Source organism: Gekko japonicus, unplaced genomic scaffold (genome assembly GCF_001447785.1).
Source record: "Gekko japonicus isolate JY-2015 unplaced genomic scaffold, Gekko_japonicus_V1.1 scaffold1390, whole genome shotgun sequence".
Classification (NCBI taxonomy): Eukaryota; Metazoa; Chordata; class Lepidosauria; order Squamata; family Gekkonidae; genus Gekko; species Gekko japonicus.
In genome coordinates this window covers 25,625-46,642 of record NW_015161994.1, presented here as the reverse complement: position 1 = coordinate 46,642, position 21,018 = coordinate 25,625, and the positions used below count along the sequence as shown (strand labels likewise).

The 21,018-nt window shown below is 40.9% G+C and overlaps 1 protein-coding gene across 1 annotated transcript in view; it reads right to left on the bottom strand.

Annotated features, from left to right (window-relative positions):
• The window catches only part of SESN1 (sestrin 1), a 53,977-nt gene that overhangs the window by 24,191 nt on the left and 8,768 nt on the right, over positions 1-21,018 (bottom strand). The window contains exons 2-4 of the mRNA XM_015405404.1: positions 5,192-5,257; positions 4,248-4,448; positions 2,187-2,369 (exon numbers count right to left, since the gene is read on the bottom strand). Coding sequence (XP_015260890.1) covers positions 2,187-2,369; positions 4,248-4,448; positions 5,192-5,257 — 450 coding nt within the window. The remainder of the gene's footprint in view (positions 1-2,186; positions 2,370-4,247; positions 4,449-5,191; positions 5,258-21,018) is intronic.

The window sequence follows — 21,018 nt, the reverse complement described above, 5'->3', positions numbered from 1 at the left end:
GGGAAAATATAACATATTATGTTTAGGCCTGCTAGTTAATGGGATTTTGAAAACTAACAGTGTTAAAAATGTGAAAGAATATTGAAAGGGACTAGATTGTTAATTTAGAAGAAATATATGCCTTCTTTAGCATAGTTAAACCGATAATAATGCCCGTTTCTTTTTTGCTGTTTTTATATTGATATAAAATAGAATAATAATAGTATAGTATTGATAAAATGAAATATAGTAGATAGAATATTGATGAATTAGTTTTATAAAGGGAATAGATGCTTGGTTTAATAGTGTATGTTATTGAATACAAATTAAAACAAGGGGGGGAATGGGAATCTGTATGCAAACATGATGATGTGAGTGAGATATTTGGCTAGCTATTTAAAAATGTATGGCTCTTTTCTATGTAACTTGTTAAAAAATAATAAACTTTGCCCAATCTGGGCAAGTAAAAAATAATAATAATGAAATTTTAGCAGAGATCTATTAAGCTGAAGTTTTAGTAATTGTCAGATGTCCACAGACAAATTAATCATTAATTTTCAATTGGAAGCAAACCAATTGAACAAGTTAAATTTTTTAGATACTTAGGTCTGCACTTCCAGTATAATGCATCTTGGTCTGTGCAGTGTAATTCAGCAATAAATATGGCCAACATAAATGCTTCTGCCATTTCCCGATTCTTCTACACCAGAGGCAATCAATTCACACCAGCTGCATTAAAAGTCTTCAGGGCCAAAGTAATCCCCCAACTCATGTATGGTATTCCAGTATGGATAAGTGCACTTAATGGCACAATAGAACTTGTTCAATCTAAATTTCTTCAAAAGATCATGGGAATGCCGCGTTGTGTACCTTATGCAGCTTTGTGTTTAGAAACTGGGTTAAATTCTGTGGAATCTGGTGCATGGCTAATGACAGTAAAATATTGGCTGCGTTTACATTACGATGTAGACCAAGAGAGCCTTATGCAACAAATGCTCACAGAGTCAAACATGTCTGGCTACCACACATTGAGAACAAAATAACTGCCACGGACTCACTGCTTATGCTCCCTTTTATGGGTGCTTTTCAGATGATTAAATAGAGAGTTCTTGACACTGAAACACAAAGGCTATACAGCTTAGCCAACAAATCTTGCACCCCTATGAATTTTGAGATGGCCCCATACCTATCTGATATACAAGCACCACAACAGCACAGAGCCTTTTCATTAGCAAGATTTAATGCACTACCATCAGCAATCTTGCATGGGAGATATAATAATATAGCATATACAGCTAGACTTTGCCATTGTAACTCTGGATGCACTCAGACAGTTTCACATATCTATTTGCATTGCCAATTTTATGTAGATATACGTTTTAGATATTTAAACCCTATTTTAGCCAACATGACAGACCTTCCTGATGTTTTAAAAGTGCACCATCTTCTGAATGACTCCAATACTGAAATATCAGTGAAGGTAGCCATGTTTTTACAATCAGCTATAAAGCTATGTCAGGAAAAACTATCAAAATGAGCAACACTTTGTAACAAACTGCTTTTGTAACATTATGCCATATTATGTAGTTTGCAAAATACTTGGTTTTATATATTTGTATAGTAATCCTCTTTTAAGGTATTGTTTTATGCCAATAAAGGCTGACTGACTGACATTAATTTTTAAAAAATGCCAGGAAGTAAAATGCCCAGTAAAAAGCACAGCATTGATCTAGTTAAAGAAACAAGTTTTTAAAACTATGCTTTGATATAATGCAAGACAGCAGACCCAGTAAATCTAAGTTCAGAAAGGAACACCACTAGGTATTTTGGAAGCAGACCCTGTGGTATCCTTAAGTGACCCTTCAACATCAGATGCTACATGCCAATGGCATGAATCATAGCTTAAGTATTGGTGTCCATCCACTTGAGAGTTATATATCAGGACTGTCAAGTACCAGAGCACTATGCCATGCTCAGTAAGCAGCACTTGGAGTATTCCAGTAGCAAACAGAACTTCCAAAAAATAATGTTGTTTAGCATAACCATTTTATGTGCCTATTAAGACAGCTGGAATATTACAGCATGGGGTGACACAGCACATAAACACGTAAAAATCACAGAGTAAAAAAACTGTAGATCCACAGAAGCTAAATAAAATGTGAATATATGTTTTAGTAGTATATTCTATACACATAAAAACTACTTACTTCAATATGTTCCTTAGTAATGAGCCATGGTCTGTGTGCCAAGATTTTGTTCAATTCACCCAGATTCTGTAGTTTCTGAGGTGCATTCTCTAGACCATTCAGCCATTTAGGGTCACCCCCAACATGAAGAAAGTCACTGACATGGAGATTAACCAAGTAAGAGCACTGGTGCCTAGCAGCCGCCTGGAAAAACACACAAAACTATCAAATGTAGACATTCTCTGTGGTGAAGCTCTTGACTACTGTAACAAATATGGACAGGTGAAGGAAAAGTTACACAGCATATATTATTAATGCTACACTGTAAAGATGATATCATGTTTGTATTGTTTTATATTTGACAAAAAGCTATAAAGTAACACAAAACTTTTTATTATAGTAGCTTCTACCTTCTCACCATATAGAAACATATCAGGTGTCTGAATAGGTTCAACTCAGAAAGGAATGTCACTAAGTTTATTGGGTCTTACTTGTTGGTAAATTTATTTTATGCAACAAAAGCCAGGCTGAACAAACCAAAGGTCCATCCAGCCCAGTACCCCATTTCCAACAGCAACCAGTCAGATGCCACAAAGAAGCTCATAAGTAGGTCCCACTTGTATAAGTCATGAAAACAGAACCATTCTGTAATTTTAGCCCACTCTAAATCTATTTATATATTAAAGCCATGTAAATGGACAGAATAGCATTTTAACAAAAGCTATCATTGGGTGTTATTTACTATGGACTATAGATCTACTTGCTACTTAGACTTCCTGGAAAACTGTGAAAGTACTACTAGAATGTCAACATCCAGCCCTCTGGAGCCCAACTAAATAAAATTCAGAATAGCTGAGTAATAGTAACAGAATACACCTAGTTAAAATAGTAACAGAATAAAGTAAAGGCTTCCCTTGCTTGAAAGCCAGTCGAATCCGACTCTAGGGGGCGGTGCTCATCTCCATTTCCAAGCCAAAAAGCCAGCAATGTCCGAAGGCGTTTCCATGGTCATGTGGCCAGCATGACTAGAAGCCGAGACGCACAGAATGCTGTTACCTTCCCCCTGAAGCAGTACCTATTTATCTACTTGCCATTTTTTTGCTTTCGAACTGTTAGGTTGGCAGGAGCTGGGACCAGAGACTGGAGCTCACTCCACCATGCGGTACTCGGGCCTCGAACTGCTGAACTACCGACCTTCCGGTCTGCAGTTCAGCATCTTAACCACTGAGCCACCGCAGCCCCTAGTAACAGAATGCAATGTTAAAAAAGAGGACTGCTATTCCATGTTCCACTTAAATAGGATCTTTAATTAGCAAGCGTCCTAAATTAAGACAGAATACTGGATATTAGATTCAAAAATATATTTATACAAGGAAGTTAAATTGTTCTAAATGAAGGATCCATTCTTTATATTTGGTGATCTTAGTTGTAACTGTGGAGCAAATACTGAGAGACAGTATTTCTACTAACTAGAAGAATTTGCCAAATTTTGTAAGTTTATTAAGGAGTGGATCCTATGACTCCCTTCTTCTAAGTCAAATCCTATGGCTCTCTTCCGCTAAGTCTTACTACAAGGGAAAAAGACTTCCTCCAATTGAAAATTTACTTTTTCTGGTAGAGAAAGTCTTCTCTCTGATGGAGGAAAATTTGGTCCAATCCTATGTTTCTGACATATGGCCTAAATATATATATATTGAAAATAAGGTTAAAAGCCATAAAATGCCATTATTGCTTCCCATTTCATAATTCAACCAACCATATAAACTACCAGAAGGATAGTTTAACAGGAGTCATCATTGGGTGGCTGTTTATTGCCACAGTTCCACTTGCTAAATAGATGTCCTGAGAAACTTCAGCAATGTTACTGGACATCAACAGACAACCCTTTCGGTACAACAAAATTATAGAGCTGTACAAGGTACCATTATTTATTTCTTTTCACGTACACTGTGCCTTTCTTACTGGGACTCAAGGTGGATTTCAAGTACAATAAGACTAGTAAGTCAATCAGTAAGCCAACTAAAATATATTGTAACATTTGAATGATAACAATATAGCTTCCAGCTTCATAGATCAACCTACCATGATACCTATGTAGTGTCGATAATGAAGAGGCAGTGGCCCATCCATTTGCAACAGATAATGCTGAGTTTTCAAAAAGCTCTCTAGATACTGTGGGTGGAAAACCATCACTAAGGTAATGTTGTCCAAACGCCCTAAAGTTGTGAAAGACTCTGCAAACAAAGTATGCATTTGGGTATCTTCAGTGCTCACTTGAAGAATCTGTTTAAATTTAAAAAAAAGAATATTAGCAACATTTTTGAAAAACAACCACCCTATTGCATATTTGTTCATAGCTCACAGCCCCAAATGAAATTTTAAGCCTATATCAAATGCGATTTTATTCATAACTCCAAAAGTTTTCCATATTTGCCCACTTACAGTCACTTGCCCAATTACAACAAATCAATCACTTTCCGGAAGCATATATGAAGGGATGGGTTTTAAGTCATGCTCTAAAGGTGCAAAAGTAACTTTCCTAATATGCTGAGAGCTATTTTGGTAGCTGGTTATAGTAGGGAAACATGTTTATGACTATCCATGTGACTCAGATTGGAATTTGAACAAATTTATTACCATCAACTAGGTCACATGGTCTCATAGCAATCAATTAATTGTAGAGGCAGAACAGAGTGATACCATGCTGATTAATGTAGCCCTTAAAGCTGAGGAATAGCAACTTATTCTTTAAACAATAGGTACCACAGTTAGAAAGACTGGTGTCTTTTTAAGATGCACTAAATGAAAAATGTGCTATTAAATACCAAAATTCCACACAGAGATTACTATTTTCTAACTCAGCAGATCATTGCCAAACTCTCATGATAATTTATAGCGGTCGTCGCTGTGTGCCATACTTTGCACATCCACAGCTGTTTTCTCAGCCAAAAGTAGACTCTGAAAAGTTTTCCTGAAATGCAACACATTCACCACGTACTTGCAAAACAACTAGCACCACAACGCACCTCCACCTCCGGGATGAATCTGCTTGGTCCTTGTCCCAGTGGTCTAGGAATCCTAACTCCAAGTTCCTAGAAAAGAAAATTACACTATCTGAACTTTTAGCTATAAACATTTCAGCTGTGGCTCCAGGGGGAAGCAAGAATTCACCACAGAAACAAACAGAGCTGCCCTTGTTTCAGAACTGCCATCTATGTGTATGGAAATTTTCTATCCGTGCTTCATAACCAACCACACTTGTTTACAGTATACCATATCGCTGCCACTAAAAACAATGAAACCTGGTTTTGCATGAAGTACTTGGCAAGGTGTCTAGAACAAGGAGTTCAGTACACAGCTGCCAGCGGAGTAATGTCAGCGATACCAAATGTGTTTGAAGTACATCTGTAAACCAGAATTGAAGACTTTCGGTATCTTTCAGGAGATGACAGTTTTAATCTTATCTAAAAAGTTGTTCTACATTTTAACCACAACATTATATGATCTAGGCAAGTTGACAGTTTAAAATGACAAAGAACAAGTAGTGATTTCTCAGATAAATGTACAGCCTACTTAAAATACCACCTACCACAAAACTTTCACTGAAACCACAGACATTTTATGCACAACTCAGATTCTATAAAGAGCGGAGGGCAGAAATCACTCTGCGACGCCCTTAGGGTCAGCATACATAATTAGCAAACCCACCACATGAACAGAATATATTTCCCCCCCGCAACTGGGCCAATTACAGTACCCATAGAGTTTTTTAAAAAGTGAATTTCCTAACATTAAAATTTACCATAAAAACACAGGTTTCAGTAATTCTATAATGTTTAAAGTGACTCAAGCATATGTTTTAAACTGTTGGCTGCTTTGGCAGCCCTTGTGCAGGCAGAAAGGCAAAATATAAACTTTGTAAATAAATAAAATAAAAAGTTAAAAATAGCTTTACCGAATACTTTAAATGGCTGTCTGTACTTTTTTGTGTGAGATTACTTCATTAGGAGGGAAACTTCATTTTTTCCCCCAGCCATCACAAATCTGACGTGATCTTCTCATTGTAAAAAAGAGTATTAAGGTAGGCAAGCACAAGTCATTAGGATATCAGAATAGGGAAATCTGAGTTCCAGTCCCCACTCAGCCATGAAGCTCACTTATAGCCTTCGTTTTTTAAAAAAACGGTACATGTACTGTAATTGGCCCAGTTGGGGGGAAAGCACTAATGAACTTACAACCTTCTAACTCTGCTTAGGATTGCACTGTTAGTAACATTGTTAGGGATGGTTATTGATTGGGAAATTTTGGGAATTCATCATCAATATCTATAATGAGAAGTATTAGAGCCTGCTTTTAGAAGCTAGAAAGTAGAACACACTCAGAATGTTATAAAAAAAGTTCATTTGTAGAAAATAAGCTTACACAGCAGAATGCAAGATGTACAGCAGAAGGCAGAAGGCAGGATGCCGTCCATCATTAGGTAGATAGCATTATCAACATATTTGTTGATAAGGATAGCAAACCAGTAGATACCATGCAGCTGCTCATGTCAGGGGAGGATCAGATAAGATATACCATCCCAATTATACTTGTGGATGGAAATCAGCTGGTTTTCACTACAATGTATAAATAATTGGGAGGAAGCATGTACATAAATGGAATTAAAATGCAGGACTAGGGAGAAGAGGCATGTGAGGAGATTGTAAGTTTGTGGTTGACCAATCAACTGACAAACAGGGACTTTTTGCGTTCGTGATAGGGCATTAGAAGCTTGCATATGTTAATTAGGCGATTGTATAAAAACTGTATGTAACCACAGAACTACGAAGCCCTTGGCCTGAGTTTCTGACCTCAGGCCAGAGTCTCAGATCTCAGGCTGGGTTTCCCTGATGTACACCAGATAAAGATCTTTAAAAAACCTCCACTTTGAATTTTCTGCCTGATTTCTTCGTTGGGCAAAAGTTATTGCCCTGGGGCAAACGTTATTGTCCCTAACAACTGGGGGCTCGTCCGGGATGCTTTCCTGCTAATTTCCTGGCATTGGGATCGCACCCCGGGAGGAAGGTGCACCCCACCGATTTTGGCGGTTCTCCCGAGGGGCTGCCCCAACCTAGGAACCAGGAAAACCAACCACAGGCTCAAAGTTGACATAATTGGAAGAGGGGCAAGGGGGCTCCTTCATCAAGAAAGGTTTTGAGTCCGGAATTCCGAGAGTGTTGAAGGGCCACACAGGTTGCCGCGCACGGAACCTGGTGAGTAAATGGTCTACTGCATCCAGGTGGTCCAGGGGAGGCTACAGTAACTCCTCCAGTCAGGAAGTGTGCCTGATAGTGGAGGGAGGGTACAGTGGGTAGTAACTCCTCTAGTGATGTGAGAGTGGTGAAAATTCTCAGCCTCAGTGTTAAGTCAGGGAGGGTCCTGACAGTTGATGTGCCTAAAAGGTGTTAGGCCAGTGTTGAGTCAGGGAGGGTCCTGACAGTGGAGGGAGGCTCCGGCGGGTAGTAACTCCTCCAGTGAGGTGAGAGTAGTGGCAGACTCTCAGCCTTAGTGCCTAAAAGGTGTTAGGCAGGTGAATGTTACATGTTGTGTCCTGTCTCCTGCTATCCTGTCTTGTCGTGACGATTGGAAGCACGCCCGATCTGAAAGAGGCCCTCGGGTTGGACGTAGACCCCTCCGCGGTCAAACGCCCACGATCAGGGCAGCTGAGTGATTGTGAACTGAGTGTGTGAACTGAGTGTGTCTGTTGTGTGTTGTCAATTCTAAAGGGAAGATGGAAAAAGGAGAGAGTGAGTTGTCCAGAAAGCAGAAAATAAAGATGCAAATGCCTAAGAGACAGGGAGTAGAAGAAGTACAGAGAGATCCACAAAGGGATCCTAGGGATTATGATCTTTTAAAGAAAGAGGCAGAGCAAGCCTGTAGAGAAACAGAAAATTTGCCTCTCACTACAATTAGGGAGCAAAGAGGCACCAATAATAGCAAACGAAGGGCAATGAGCTTCTCAGGAACGTCTGAGACCTCATTTGGGCAGGCTCCAGAGGTTTTCCATGTGCAAGGAGTGAAGGATTACAAGCTGGTCTTGTTTAAAGGAAAATAGGTTCCAATTTTAGGAAGCTACTACATAATAATATAATCTGTAAAAAAATTGAAGTTAAATTCTTTTAGAGGTGAGTTGATTTTAAATTTGCAAGGCTATATATATAGGCAGAATAAGGCTAATTATAGAAATTATAGGTAATTCAGGAATTTAGAGGCAGAGAGGGCTGGGACAGGAATCAGTCTGGGACTGTTCCCTGGCTCTTGAGCAGGAAGGGGAATGTGGGGAGTTTGCAGAACAACCTTTTAGCCAGGTCCCTGAGGACTCTCCTTCCCTTTGTTGTCTAGAGTCATATGGTTAACATTCCTGGGCTGATGTGACAGAGGAGAGGTAGAACCAGGATTCCCCTCTTGCTATATATGTAACATTCCTGGGCTGATGCGACGATGGAGGAGAGGTAGAACCAGGACTCCCCTCTTGCTGTGTGTGTGTGTGTGTGTGTGTGTGGAGTAAGGGAGAGAAAGTATAACGTAACATGTTCCAAGAGAAAGAGATTTGATAACAAGGACAAAAAATAAATAAATAAAGGTCTCCCTGAAATATGTGTGTATTCAGGCAGAGAAAAATAAAAATGTTTCAGAAAATGTTATATGAATAGATATGGTGATACCATTGAATATTAAAAAGGCATAGGAAGGGAGTGCACTGGGGTTGCCAAGTCTGGGTTGGAAAATACCTGAAGACTTTGGGAAAGGAGGGGAGAGGCTTCAGCAGGGTGGAATGCCATAAAATCTACCCTTCAAAGCAGCCACTTTCTCCAGGGGAGCTGATCTCTGTCAGCTGGAGATAAGTTGTAAAAGCGAGAGATCCTCAGGGCCCTGTCAGCGTAATGGAAGCACCAATAATAACACATTCCAGAGTTGGCTAGTGCTGAACTATTTACAGAGCTTTATTTACAGCAACTATATACATACAGTCCTTTAGCACTTGTAGCATCCAATTCACCAGGCTTACTGACAAAGTGCTTCGCATAGCATTCAATCCACAAGAGTGAACAATAGCATACAGACTGTACTCAATATATACATCTGAGCACCAATCAGAACAAAGTGCTGACTCATGGTGACAGTAGTCAGGATGATACAATCTTAGGACCTGGTGACATGTCACATGACACACTAACTGTCACCTCAGATCAAGATGATCTAATAGACTACTTTTTACTTGGCTGTCATCTTGCCTGTCATACCTTATTGTATGCCATCAGGCCCAACTGGAAGCTGGCAACCCTAGAGTGCACAATCCCTCAATTTGCCCCCACCCACAGAAATATTCAATTACAGGAAGTTGCCTCTACTATTCCAAAAGTTAAAAATCTCAAGAGAGTGTTTCAAATAAGCCAAGAAAGAAATGAAATTCAGAGGCATTATTTGGAACAGTTTTGAGAAGTAATGCACAATAATTATAGGTTGTGTGCATTTCACATGTAATAAGTAAAGACTAATTTTGAATTATGCATTCAAAGCTGGATTATAGTCAGATATTTTAAGATAATAATAGATAGATATCCTGTGAAAAGAGAGCCACAGATGAAGGTTTTCTTTTATGACACAGGAGATTTACATAGACGCCATGGGGCAGCAGGATTTGAATCATTTTTATTTTGGTAAGTCACCCCAAATAAAAATGTGGACTGGAGGTCATAAACAAATAAAAGTTAAGAAGGAGTTGAAGGGAACTTAGGTAGGAAGACTGTAGAAGGAGAGATAGGGGAAATGAAAAGTATTTAGTGATGCTTTGAAATGGAGAGCAGAAAGGAAAGGAAATAGAAAGTAGAGGTCTGAGGTTTCCTTCTCCCACAAACGTTGGAGAAAGGAAAAAGCATTTTGGAGAGCAAGAATTCACGGGGATGCTAACTCCAGCTGAGAGTTGAGGATCATTAGATTTCATCTAGGGGTTTTCCCAAACCCCTCCCCAGGTTTCCAGGTCTTACCAGGCTTCAGCCAAAAAAAGGGGGGGGAAGCCAGTGTACAGTACAAGGAACAGCAAAGAACACACCACTTCCCTGTGACATGCACGCAGGGGTGGGGTTTTCCCCGGGGCCCGATTCCGCCGTGGCCAGACTTGTGAGGTATATGCTTTAAAAAGGGCCCTCCAAATCTTTGAGGGTCAGATAATAAACGCATACACCGATAGCAGATATACCTATAACACTGCTCTCATGTATTTGGAAAATTGTAGCAGTGAAGGAGACTGCTGACCAGTAGAGAAAAGTCCCTGGCTCATGAACTCCTGGTAAGGGAGGTGCTGGATTCATTACATCTGCCTGAAAGATTGGCAAGTCAAAAATGAGAGATCCGGCTGATGAATCTAACATCTCAGCCTGAGGAGCCTACAGGAAAAAAACACTTATTCACAGACCATGAAAAGACAGGGATTCAGGAAATGGGAGGAAGGGAATAGGCTGATTCCTACCCGACGGGAAGCAATGGCTTGCTTTTTTTTTTAAATCAAAGCAGCTACTGGGGAGCCCAGGCATTAATCGACTTTTGTGCTGGTTTTGGGATACACTTAATTGAAAAGACAGTGACTGGAGGATGCTTGGTGTGTGCTAAGGTCAATGCTAAACTAGCTAAGAGAACCCCAATGAAACGTAGACCACTGGCCTTTAGACCATTTCAGTATGTGCAGATAGACTTCATTGAACTAAAGCTTGTGGGAAGATTGAAACACTGCCTGGTATTAGCGGATCACTTAATAGAATGGGTAGAGACATACCCTGAGGTATCAACTACAGCCAAAAGAGTGGCTAAGACAATTTTAGAACACATTGTACCTACCTGGGGTAGAATAAAGGGGGTAAATTCAAATCGAGATCAGCAGTTCAGTGGGTGGGTCAGGAAGGAGGTCAGGGATGCCTTGTGAATTAAATGGGATCATCACTGTCCATGGTACCCTGGCTCACCAGGGAAAGTAGAATGCTACAATGGAATCCTTAAACAGGTTCTAACAAAATTAGTTTTGAAAACGAGGCTACCCTGAACCAAGATCCTACCTATAGCCTTACTAAAGACTGAGAACTGCACCAGTAAAGATATTTTGATCTCCCCTTACAAAGTGATGTTTGGTCTACCTTATATGGAACAGACTAGTGGGACACCTCTGCCTGAATGGACTGATAAGACTTTAACATAATATGTTATTGCTCTGCTGTCCATTGTGTCCTCTCTTCGCCAACAGGCTTTAGTGGTCCAAACTTCACCCCTGGAATTTCCTGTCCATAAGCACAAACCAGGAGACTGGGTCCTCATCAAATCCTGGAAGGAACCTTTGCTGGCTCCGAACTGGGAGAGACCTCTCCAGGTGCTACTGATCATGGAAGTTGCTGTGAGGATAAGGGAAAGAGGTTGGACTCATTATACTCATGTTAAAGGCATGTATGCACCACAAAAGGAGCCTGTAAAAATAGCCACAGACCAGTGGGAAAGTGAAGTTAATCTAGAGGATCTTCTAAAGTTGACTCTAAAGAAGGCATCAGTAACTATCTTCTGCTCAGATTGTGGTTATTCTGTATTATTGTTTTTACCCATGTCTGAATCACCTACATGGTGGTACACCCCCGACAGTGAAGGATGGGATGTCGAGCACAGATATACTTACTTGATAGAACCATGGCTAGATACTTGGACAACTAGTCCTCTTGACTTGGAAGGTGAACATGAATTGTGTAACTGGTATAAAATTGCAATCTGGGGAGTGAGGCTTCCACCTGAATTTTCTGTGTGGGTTATAACAAAGCAAATGAGACAGGGGAATGGCTGGAGTGAGTGGACCTCCTGGTAGTTTTTAAGGAAAATCAGGGAGAACCCTATACTGGTGTGGGAATTAGATGGAAAAACAGCAGTCCCAGGGAATAATGAGTACACTAGTGGGTGGGCAAATCAGGTAACATTGCAACCCCCACACTTAAACAACTTCCATCAGGAAGAGTGCCTTAGGTGTGTGAGATTGTATAGTGGAGAATCTCTATGTCAAGATTTGGAACCCCAAAAAGCGACGTTTGGTGAAATACCTTCAAACCAGTTCAATAAATCCAACAAATCCTTCATGGTAGGAGTTCTTCTGAATCCTATAAATGGTTTGTTGTTACATCCTGGCACATCACTTAACATGTGCCAATGTTTAAGGACAACCTTCTTGATGGAATATGCCAACGAAGTGTAGTCAATAGCCCAATTTATGTTCTGGCAAGATGGCATGTGTGTTTCTTTAAATGGTGGTAAGTAGGTTTGAACATTTTTGTTTTTGTATAAGCTTTAAGGTAAAGGTTCCTTTGCTTGTAAGCCAGTCGAATCTGACTCTAGGGTTGCGGTGCTCATCTCTGTTTCAAAGCCGAAGAGCCAGCGTTGTCCAAAGACGTTTCCGTGGGCATGTGGCCGGCATGACTAAACGCCAAGGCGCACGGAATGCTGTTACCTTCCCACCGAAGTGGTACCTATTTATCTACTTGCAATTTCTTGCTTTCGAACTGCTAGGTTGGCAGGAGTTGGAACTAGAGACGGGAGCTCACTCCGTTATGCGGCACCCGGGTCTCAACTGCTGAACTACCGACCTTCCACAGCCTGCAGTTCAGTGTCTTAACCACTTGGGCCACCGCAGCTTTATATAATTATGCGTAGTTAGCCTGTCTGGTTTCACTGCTTTGCTATGTTTTTTCTAGAAACTGTTATTGAACTCCATGTGAATCGGGTAGCTTTTCTATTGAAGTGCAATTTTCCACACATCATCTAGTAAGGTTTTGTACCAACTTTATTTTAAATTTTGTTGTACAATTACCTAAGATGTAAGTACTAATATTCATATGTATTATATCATGTATAAGCTTATAGATTCTTGGTCAGAAGAAGACGTTTGTCGAAACAGCATCGCATTCCGGAGACCACTGTCCCACCGTCATTGTTATCTTCTATCTTATGTAACTGGATTTACAATTTGAATGTATTAGTATCACTTTTGTAATTTTCATATTTATAACATCATTGCTATTGTTAAAGAAATACTGAGCGCACGTTACACAGTTCCTATGGCTCTATCTTTTCACTTCCTCACATACAACAGTAAGAAGGAATATCATTTTCCTCTGCAACGTTACTACAGAGGCCAGTTATTTCTTGTCCTGGACATCTTGCTCTTGCAATAAGAGAACAATAAAACTGCCAGAGAAAACATTTATTTGCAGCAGGGTAGATTTACTTGTAGGTCATTAACTGAATGTCTTCATGAAAAAGTGAATCTTGTAATTTTATAGAAACACTCACTTCCAAATTCTCAAGTAGCTAGACTATATACTGACTGTCTCTGATGCAATCAATAAAGCAATTAAGTGTTTTAAAAGTCCGTGATCATACTACAAGCAGGTCCTAATGTAAAACAAAGAATAAAATATAAATATTTCTTATACTAATAAGTGTAAGTATAAGAAATATAAAAGGCATCACAGTAACCTCCTATTTTCTACTACATTAAGCACCTCCACAGCTCTGTTCCTGCATAAATTATTTAGTTTTTGAAACTGCTGTCATGCCAATGCAACAGAGATAACCTTAGTCAACTTTTTTACCAATGCAATTACTTCACGTTGTCCTGGCATGCCCCTGTCTATCATTAGCCCTATTAGAATGGCATGCAGTGCCTAGCCAATTGCAAGGGAGAACTGAGAATGTTCTTATCAGCTACTACACCTTGCCTTATAATGCCTACTTCTGCAACACAGATGAAATGCTGCAGACTGAGGGCAGAGCTATGTGTCTGCAGCAATTGTCACCTGTGTTGAATAATACTATTTCTGAACACAAACTGCATATTGGTAACATGTTGTAGTTGTTTGGTCATACACACTCACTGTGCAACTTTTTTGCAGTTCTGCTAAAATGAAAAACTAAGCCCTTAGTCTCAAATGGCCTGAGTTGGCTATCCTCAGAATTTCTAAGGACATATCAAAATGAGGAGAAATCAGCATTATGTTACTAGATTAAGTTGTTGTCATAAAACATTCATTACAGAAATGCACTCAAACTTTTATAAACTAACTTTTCATTACAATCTCATAAGAAGCTATGTTGAAGCATTTACGCAGCACGTTCAATGCATTTACTTAGTTTGCATTATCCAAAAAGGGTAAATACTTTCTTTTCTCATTTACAGTTACCCTGCAGAGATTGCAAGCCTATTTTAAGGCTGCACATTTGTAAACAGGAATAGATGCTCTGCCTCTTCAAGGGAGACATATCCAGCTACCAAATTAAAAAAAAAAGTAACTGCCATCTTATGCATATGGGAGAAGTAAAGAGGAAGATGCCAACTACTAGCTCCCCTTCAGACAAACTTTGCATGCTTACCTTCTTAAAATATTTGCCTGGTACCTCAAGACCTTTCTCTCTTGAAAAATGCTTCCAGATAGAAGGTGGCTTTAACTGACAATCAATTGTACAGCCAATCAGCACTGTGCGAATCCAGCTTACACCACAAACCAGAAAAACAGGTTTCCGCTGAGTATGATCTAGGAGAGAAATCACTCATGCACTCAAAAAGTGGTGAGTGACTCAGGACTCAGCTACACAATATGCTCTGTTCCCTGGTTGGGTTTTGACATAACAAGTACTGGTGAGGAAACTGGTGGAGGAAGGGAAAAGCTTAACCCCCCTTCTCCCTGCATGCCACCAATCTGACTCAAGCCATATGTGCCTCAGAATTATGGAACTCCCAAAGATGCACTTGTTGATCCAGCCCAGGGAACAGTGCACCATGTAGTTAGGCTCCTTACGTTTCCACAGCAAGTGAGTTCCTTAAAAGATTTATCCTTACTGACAGGGAACCAAACCTGAGAGACAGTAAATTGCCCAAAGCTGGACCAACTCCATTCCTGAGCCAAAGTTTCTGAACACCTTAGAATTAAAACAGCTCAATTATCTTTTCAGAGAGGCTGTCTTTACCTTAAGGTAAAGGGCAACACTTTCACAGTTCGACATGAAGTTCAGGCTCCTAGCGAAATATAAAGATGCTGAGGTACTTTACTTTTAAGAGTATATGCTCTCATTTCCTAACATACTTTTTAGAACAAAGTTAGAGTCCAGTGGCACCTTTAAGACCAACAAAGTTTTATTCTGGGTATAAGATTTCATGTGCACACACACTTCTTCAGATACATTGAAACAGAAGTCACCAGCCATTACATATAGGTAATGGGTGGGGGGTGTTGCCAGGAAGGGCTAATTAGAGTGAAGATGATAAGTAACTGAGCAATAAAAATAGCTAAGACTGGATGAAGGCAATTGGTAAGACCTGTGAACAGCAGCAAATTAGCATACAGCATAATAAAGCAGTTTACAAACCAATGCATTAGCATGTGTAGTTAGATAAGAAACTGATATCTCTGTTAAGCCCTGGGAGTTCCATTGTCCTGAATGTTGTAGTAACTTGTTGCTCAGCAATCTTCTGTTCTGGTCGGTTTAATTCCTTTGCAACAAAACAGCTACTTTGAGGTCCCCACTGAATATCCTGGAAATTTGAAGTGTTCTCCTACAGGTTTTTCAGTTTCATGATTCTTGTTAGATTTTTGTCCATTTATCCTTTGGCATAGGGTTTACCTTGTCTAAAACTTCGTTGGTCTTAAAGGTGTCACTGGACTCAAATTTTGTTCTGCTGATGCAGTTCAACAAAGCTAGCCACCTGAACATTTTTTAAAATAATCCATTAGTTCAAAGAACAATCCACCACAAACTTGATCCTTCCTTCCAAGGCCCATCCAAATTCAAGCATTTTCTAAAGTTAAATAGAATGTTAGGTCTTTCTTAAAAATCTCATTGCAAAATATGTTGCTTATCCATTATCTACTGAAAACAGTGAAGGAAATGAGAGGTATTATCAGTCTCCATTCCATATTGTTAACAGTTGTCTCAGTTCCCAAGCTTGTAACTTCTTATGGAGTTCTAACTGTACTTTAATTTTGAATGGAGAAATAGGATATAAGAATAGGTGTGTGTGCCCAAAATCAGATCCCCTGAAAACACTTGGAAACCATGAGTGCCCTAAACAGTGTGGGCTTGCAGTATGTTGAGGAGCATCTCCATTCGTGTGAAAATGTACACACTTTGCTTTGAGATCTAGCAATGAGGACCTCCCTGGGTTCAACCATCTGCTGATGGAACACTATCAGCTATTAGAAGCAAGGCCTTCTCAGCTGATGCTCCAGTATCTGGAAATGTCCTCCCCAGGACATTTAGCACTGGCACTCTCCTTCATCCAGTGGCAGATAAAAAACCAGTTCTGTTTCACTTGACCTTTGAAAGGAATGCCTCTGTTAACTGAGATGATTTCTTCAAGACAGTTACAAATTATCCTGGTGTTATTTTTTAAAATTCTACCTTCAGTTTCCATTGATTGTGATATTTAATAGTTTTATACATAAAGCACTCTACTGGTGGAAGACAGGATTGGGATTCTGCTGGTGTACCACCCACCCCACTGTCTCCCTGCCTAAGCTTGTGTTGGCGGCCTTGGATGTGGTGTTGAGGGCTCCTAGACTGGTTTTCTTGGAAGACTTCAATATCCATGCCGAGGCTACCTTGTTGGGATTTCAGGATTCCATGGTCTCCATGACAACCATGGGCCCGTCTCAGGTAATAACAGGCCCCCACACTGTGCAGGTCATAGTCTTTATCTGCTGTTTTGTTCTGGGCAGAAAGAAGGTGATCTGAAGCTGGGGGGACTGAAGACAGTCCCCTTCTCATGGACAGATCACTACTTGCTGGGGTTTAGACTTATAAGGGTACGAAGGCTCGGGGGTGTGTGTGTTGAGATGATCCACCCCCATAGCCTGATGGATCCAACATGTTTTCAGATGGCATTTCAGATTGGCATTTCCTGCTGATATGGTTAGCACTCCTGTCCAGGCCCAGCTGACTTCTGGAATGGGAAAATATGACCAGGGAAACTGACACAATTGCATTTAGGAGCCCTCTCTCATGTCAAAGAGCCCAGACAACCCTTTGGTTAACTGAGTCACTGTGGACAATGAAAAGACAAGGGCAACAGCTAGATAAATGGTGAAGGGAGACTTGGGATAAGTCTGATATGGCATGGGCTAGAGCTCATTTGAAAGCAATATTTTTCTGCCACCATTGCACCCTCACACTGTAGACCTGTGTGGCTCTCCTGGGTGGTCAGGGGCCTATTGAGTTCTGTCCGACTTAAGGAAGTGGACTGCTCTTCAACACACTGTGATCATTTTGCTAAGCACATTGCAAATAAAGTCCCTCACACCCATTCCAACTTGGCCTCTGCATTAGCAGCTGAAAGAATAGGACCCAGCAATTTAAATAGCAAAGACAAACAACATATTGCTGAACAAGTTCTTAATGTAATAAATATAACAATACAGATGTTATTTTGATTGTTGTTTTGTTTCAACAGATGAATACATCAAGAGACTAAAGTCTCAATGCAGGCAGGACGAACCTTCCCAGGCTTGACTGTCCGTTTCGACTTTTCATCTTTATCAAACGTCCTATTAAAAATAAAACAACTTGATAATGAGGAAGCCAACTCTAAAGGAAGTCCATTTGCAATATTTCTCAATAAAGGTTTTTTGATACATACAGTTTGTAGAAGTCTATCTTCAATACATAATTTTCATCAATATGTGCAAGTATTCTATAAGTATAAATATAAATACATTAAGTGAGATAATAATATATACCAATGTCATATTTACCAATTTATACACTCCAGACAATGATACAAAAATATATCTTTTACATTTACAAGAATCCTTATGATCACAGACATAATAAAAAGACATCTTACCAAAGGTGGCTACTTCAAGCTCTCAAGATAAACAGTTCCCTTCAGGGTAATGCATTTGAATATGTATAACAAGACCTTCAATATAAAGTGCAGCAGGCATCACATGTACTAGCTAGAAGGGAGGTCATGGGAGCATGATACGTTGACCTCCCTTCTAGCATTACCCTGAAGGGAACTGTTTATCTTGAGAGCTTGAAGTAGCCATCTTTGGTAAGATGTCTTTTTATTATGTCTAGAAGGGAGGTCAACGTATCATGCATTTGAATATGTATAACAAGACCTTCAATATAAAGTGCAGCAGGCATCACATGTACTAGCTAGAAGGGAGGTCATGGGAGCATGATACGTTGACCTCCCTTCTAATGTATTTATATTTATACTTATAGAATACTTGCACATATTGATGAAAATTATTGAAGTATTGAAGATAGACTTCTACAAACTGTATGTATCAAAAAACTTTTACTGAGAAATATTGCAAATGGACTTCCTTTAGAGTTGGCTTCCCCCAGTATCAAATTGTTTTATTTTTAATAGGACGTTTGATAAAGACGAAAAGTCGAAACGGACAGTCAAGCCTGGGAAGGTTCGTCCTGCCTGCATTGAGACTTTAGTCTCTTGATGTATTCATCTGTTGAAACAAAACAACAATCAAAATAACATCTGTATTGTTATATTTATTACATTAAGAACTTGTTCAGCAATATGTTGTTTGTCTCTACATTAGCAGCTACAGGACTGGATGGTCCCAGGGTGCCAGTGTGTCCAATTGTGTGGGATATCTTTCAGCTTGAGCTGTCTGAGGAGGGGACAGGATTCTGGGAAGTCTGAAACTTACCACCTGCTTATGTGACCCTTGCCCCTCCTGGCTGCTGAAATCTACCAGGGGTGGGGTGGGGGTTGTGGACTGGGTCCGAGAGACAGTAAATGCCTTCTTGAGAGACGGGATGGTCACTCCTGCTTTGAAGTGGGCAGTGGTGTGTGAGCTCCTAAGGAAACCTACTCTGAACCCAGAAGAGTTGAATAACTACTGTTCAGTCTCAAATGGACACCATTCTTGAGCAAGGTTGAATGAGTTGTGGCTGGCCAGCACCAAAGATTCCTGAATGAAGTGCATTGTTTAGATCCATTCCCATCTGGTATCAGGCCTGGTTATGGGACTGAAATGGCCTTGGTTTCCCATACACCAGGAGATGGACATGGGGAGTGCAACTATGTTAATTCTCCTGGACCTCTTGGCAGTTTGATACCATCAATCATGGTATCCTAATCTAGGTTGTCTTTTGGGACTGGAAAGCACTGTTCTGTGGTGGTTCCAGACCCACCTCGATGGTAGGTTGTGCTGGGACTGCTCCTCTGACTCTTGGCCTTTGGTTTATGGGGTTCCCCCAAGGCTTAGACTTGTCCCCCATGCTTGTCAACATCTATGTAAAGATGCTGGGAGAGGTCATCTGGAGATCTGGGCTCATTTGCCACCAATATGCAGATGATACTCAGCTCTATTTTGTGTTACCAGCAGATCAAAAGGATTCTGTGAAAATTGTAGACACAGGTGTCTGGAGTCAGTTTTGGATAGGGATGGGCACGGACCAGCTGTCAGCTATGCTGCCATAAGGGTTGGGAGTGGGATGCTTGCTTGCCCTGTGTACCAAGTACCGCTGCATTCCTTCTTTGCTTCTGTAACGCTTGCTCATCTATGGCCTTGCAGGTGGTGTGTAGTGTCTGGGATTCAGGGAACCATGGGAGCGCTTTCGGTTCCCAGCTTCAGCTCTAACGGCCTGGGGCGCCTTCTCCAGCGCAGGGGAATGTGGCTAATTGGCCTAAGGAAGGGGGGGTGCATATGAATACCCTATATCCCATTATGCTTGTAGGGGCGACGCCATTCTTAAAAGTGAATTTGTTACTGCATCTATAGCTCTGCAATAAAGTATAAAAGCAGGTTGCTTACCAGTAACTGGTGATCTTCGAGTGGTCATCTGTGCATTCACACCCATGGGATCTAGTGCGCACGTGCTGGATCAATCAGTGCTGTAGCGAGCTCTTTTAATGGATTTTCATGCCCAGTCCCTCGGGCATGCACAGGAACCCCACCGTGCCTGCCCAGAGGGATGGGCGCGGACATCCCGCCAGTTCCTACAAACCACTGCAAATCAACCCCTAATAAAAATGTAGAAGCTGACAGCAGCGGGGAAGGAGAGCGGGTGATGTGAATGCACAGATGACCACTTGAAGATCACCAGTTACTGGTAAACAACCTGCTTATCTTCGACGTGGTCTCTGTGCTTCACACCCATGGGAGATTAGCGAGCAGTAGCCTACCTGGAGGAGGGTGCTGGGAGGTCTTTTACTGCATAGCCGAAGACAGAATGTGATGTCCCATGTTGGTATTGGTGTTCGTCTAGGGCGTAGTGCCTTATGAAGGTATTAGGCGTGGCCCACGTAGCGGCATTGCAAATGTCCGTCAGTGGCACTCCCTGGAGGAAGGCAGTGGGAGTCGTGACAGCCCTGATCGAATGAGCCCTGATAGGGCCAGGCAATGGCTGTTTGGCAATCTGGTAACACAGATGAATGAGACCCACAATCCACTTTGACAGGCACTGGGCCATGATGGGAGTGCCCAGTCGTGCTGACGCATAAGAGATGAACAGTTGTGAGTCTCGTCTAGTCGGGTGTGTTCTATTGAGGTAGAACAGGAGAGCCCACTTCACATCTAAAGTGTGTAATAATTTGTCCTCCGCTGATGTTGGATTTGGAAAGAAGTCAGGGAGGAAGACCTCTGCCTGCAGGTGGAACTCTGACACCACCTTCGGCAGGAAGGAGATGTCCGGGACAAGGCGGACTCCGTCTGGCAGAAACGATAGGTAAGGTGTATCGTGTTGGAAAGCCAATATTTCTCCAACTCGCCTTGCCGATGTGATAGCAATTAAAAAGGCCGTTTTCCATGCAAGGAGTTTG